The sequence below is a fragment of the Parus major genome, chromosome 1 (assembly GCF_001522545.3).
Source record: "Parus major isolate Abel chromosome 1, Parus_major1.1, whole genome shotgun sequence".
Taxonomy (NCBI): domain Eukaryota; kingdom Metazoa; phylum Chordata; class Aves; order Passeriformes; family Paridae; genus Parus; species Parus major.
In genome coordinates this window covers 98,408,830-98,411,355 of record NC_031768.1, presented here as the reverse complement: position 1 = coordinate 98,411,355, position 2,526 = coordinate 98,408,830, and the positions used below count along the sequence as shown (strand labels likewise).

The window sequence follows — 2,526 nt, the reverse complement described above, 5'->3', positions numbered from 1 at the left end:
TACCTCCCTTTGAATTATTCTAATTTTGAAATTAAGAGGTTCTCAGGCAAAGATATGGGGATAGGAATAATAGTTTTTTATTAGTATGTATAACAAGGCAAACAAACAACAACAACTATGGCATTAATAACAAAACAGAACCAGGGACCCCGTGACAGCCTTCTTGGCCAAGGCAGGAAAGGATGGAAGAGAGGCTTTGCTTCACAAACCCCCTGTGGGCAGTCGACCCCCCTGCTCCTGCAGGATTCTGAGGAACACCCTGCTGGAAGGGCAGGAATGAGCAGAAATCCCAGGCCAGTGGATAAGATGTATCAGAAGCTCCACAGCAGTGGCTGGCACTGCAGGATGTCCTGGCAGTACAGGGGGTGCAAGCGGCCACAGAAGAAGAAGAAAATGAAGACAAGGAAGACAACGAAGATGAAGAAGAAGGAGACAATGAAGATGACAATGAAGATGATGATGATGAAGATGACGAAGAGGACAAAGAAGAAGATGACAAAGATGAAGAAGACAAAGAAGAAGATGATGAAGAAGAAGAAGAACAAGAAGAACAAGAACAAGAAGAAGCAGCTCTATCCTTAGCTGCCCCTGCCCTCCCTTGTACCTGCAACTTCCCTTTCCCCTGAGCCCAGCCAAACTCTTCTCAAGCACCCAATAAGTACCAGCAGTCAGGTTTCCCCACAACTAATGAGGAAAAATTCTATTGGTAAGAAAAAATAAAAGGAAGAATACATAATCCCCAACAATATCCCACAATCAGTTTAAGGGAAAGGTTATCACAATGTTACTTAGCAATTCAGGTGTAAAACAAAGCTATTGCTGCTAGGCCTTCTCAGACTGCCTCACTCAGTGAAGTGGAGAACAGGGTCCTTTGTCACCACTGTTTGGTTGGAAGCAAAAAAGGCAGAAAGGAGAAACAAGCAAGAATTGTCCTGCACAACTCCTTGTCCTGTCCTTACCTCTGCACATGCCAGACCAAGGAGCTGTCTGCATAGAGAAGAATGTGTTCAATGTGTTATAAGCAGATGAAACCACTTAGAGCAAAAAAAGCACAAAAAAAGAATCCCAAACTTTAGTCACAATCCATTTTCTAAATCAGTGTAGTTGTGGTTTCCCCTTAATGCAGAACTGCAGTATGACTCTAAATAGGCCAGGTATGCGACAAGTAATGAGTGGAAAAGCAAAGTAATATTAACCATTGAGAGATCTTTAGTATAGTAAAGAAATTGTTTTTTCTCAGAAGTTAAAGCCATGTGATCTAAATCACTCAGTATAAGGAGAAGACACTTGGCAGCTTGGTACCTACTAATGAAGCCAATAGTCTACCCTGCTTTCTCCATTTTTCTGGCTCTCATTTTGGCCAGATTCCTTGGCATACACATCAGTTTTTCTGAGAAATCAGAAGAATCACATGCTAATTTTGACTGAGGAAAACACAATTCACAACTGCAGCTGTTCTGTGGCTATCCATGACTGTGATTACTGCCTGGCAAACTTGATGTGCAACTACAAAACAGTGCTGCCTCCTACCATGGAAAAAACTACCTACAACAGCCACCTAAGCATCTGGTTCACAGACACCTCTGTGCTGGGGATGGTCCTCAACTTCACAAGGGTGTGGGATTTGAAGCTGTCCTTCTGTGGTACCACTCCTCTCCCAACAGAATATTTGGCCATTTGGGGAATTCAAAAGCTCCAGGTAAACAAGGTCAAGGGACAATTTCCAGACCAGAGTGTAACCATCTCCAGCAGCAGCAATAATGACAAAGACTTGCTTGAGGCACACAACAAAGACAGGCAAATGCTTTCACGTATTTCTTTTCTGGATACCTCAGTTTTCAATGGATATTCATTGCTGAAGTCATACAGTGTGGAAAACGTCTCTAGTATCATAAAGCACTTTCCCAGCCTGCTGTACTTAGATGTTTTCTCAACCTCAGACAATGAGAGCTATGTTGTAACATTCATTTACTGAGTAATTTAAAGCAGTCAGTAGTAAGAGGGAGGCTGCAAAGAGTGATGGGATGCTTTTAAGTCTGTCCCGGTTTGTCTAAGAGGATACACAAGGGGACTGTGAGAGAACTCTACAAAGAGGTGTTTGATGTAAGAGATTCATCAGATTAATTCAGCAAACACTTTCTTAAAGAACAAAGTAAATGTGAAACTACTGTTTTCCAAAGCACTGTTAGAATTTGTTTATGTATTCTAAGTCGAGAATTGAAATCTGCAGATAAATTTTGTTTTAAGGTTGTGTCTTGGACAGAAAAGGCATAATCATATAGTTCCCACTGCAGAAGAATCCAAGACCCCCAGAGAACCACTCAGGTTAGATTGCAGCTCAGCAGGTAAATTCACGGTTGTTTTACAAGGTGCAATCTACTCCCATTATGCTCAGCGATTTAGGAAACAGGTATGGGACTTCCCTCTGTGAAGCAGGTATTTCCTTGCATCTGTCCTTTCTTCCTTATTTCATACATAATCTTTATTTCCAGATCACAGAATACTCTGGGTTGGAAGGGACCCACA

The 2,526-nt window shown here is 41.9% G+C and overlaps 1 protein-coding gene across 1 annotated transcript; it reads left to right on the top strand.

The window, feature by feature from the left end:
- Positions 1-1,281: 1,281 nt before the first annotated feature.
- On the top strand, positions 1,282-2,526 carry C1H21orf62 (chromosome 1 C21orf62 homolog). Its single transcript, XM_015617369.3, is given in 2 exon segments — positions 1,282-1,376; positions 1,378-2,526. Coding segments are annotated over 2 exon segments (666 nt in total). The 5' UTR covers positions 1,282-1,308; the 3' UTR covers positions 1,976-2,526.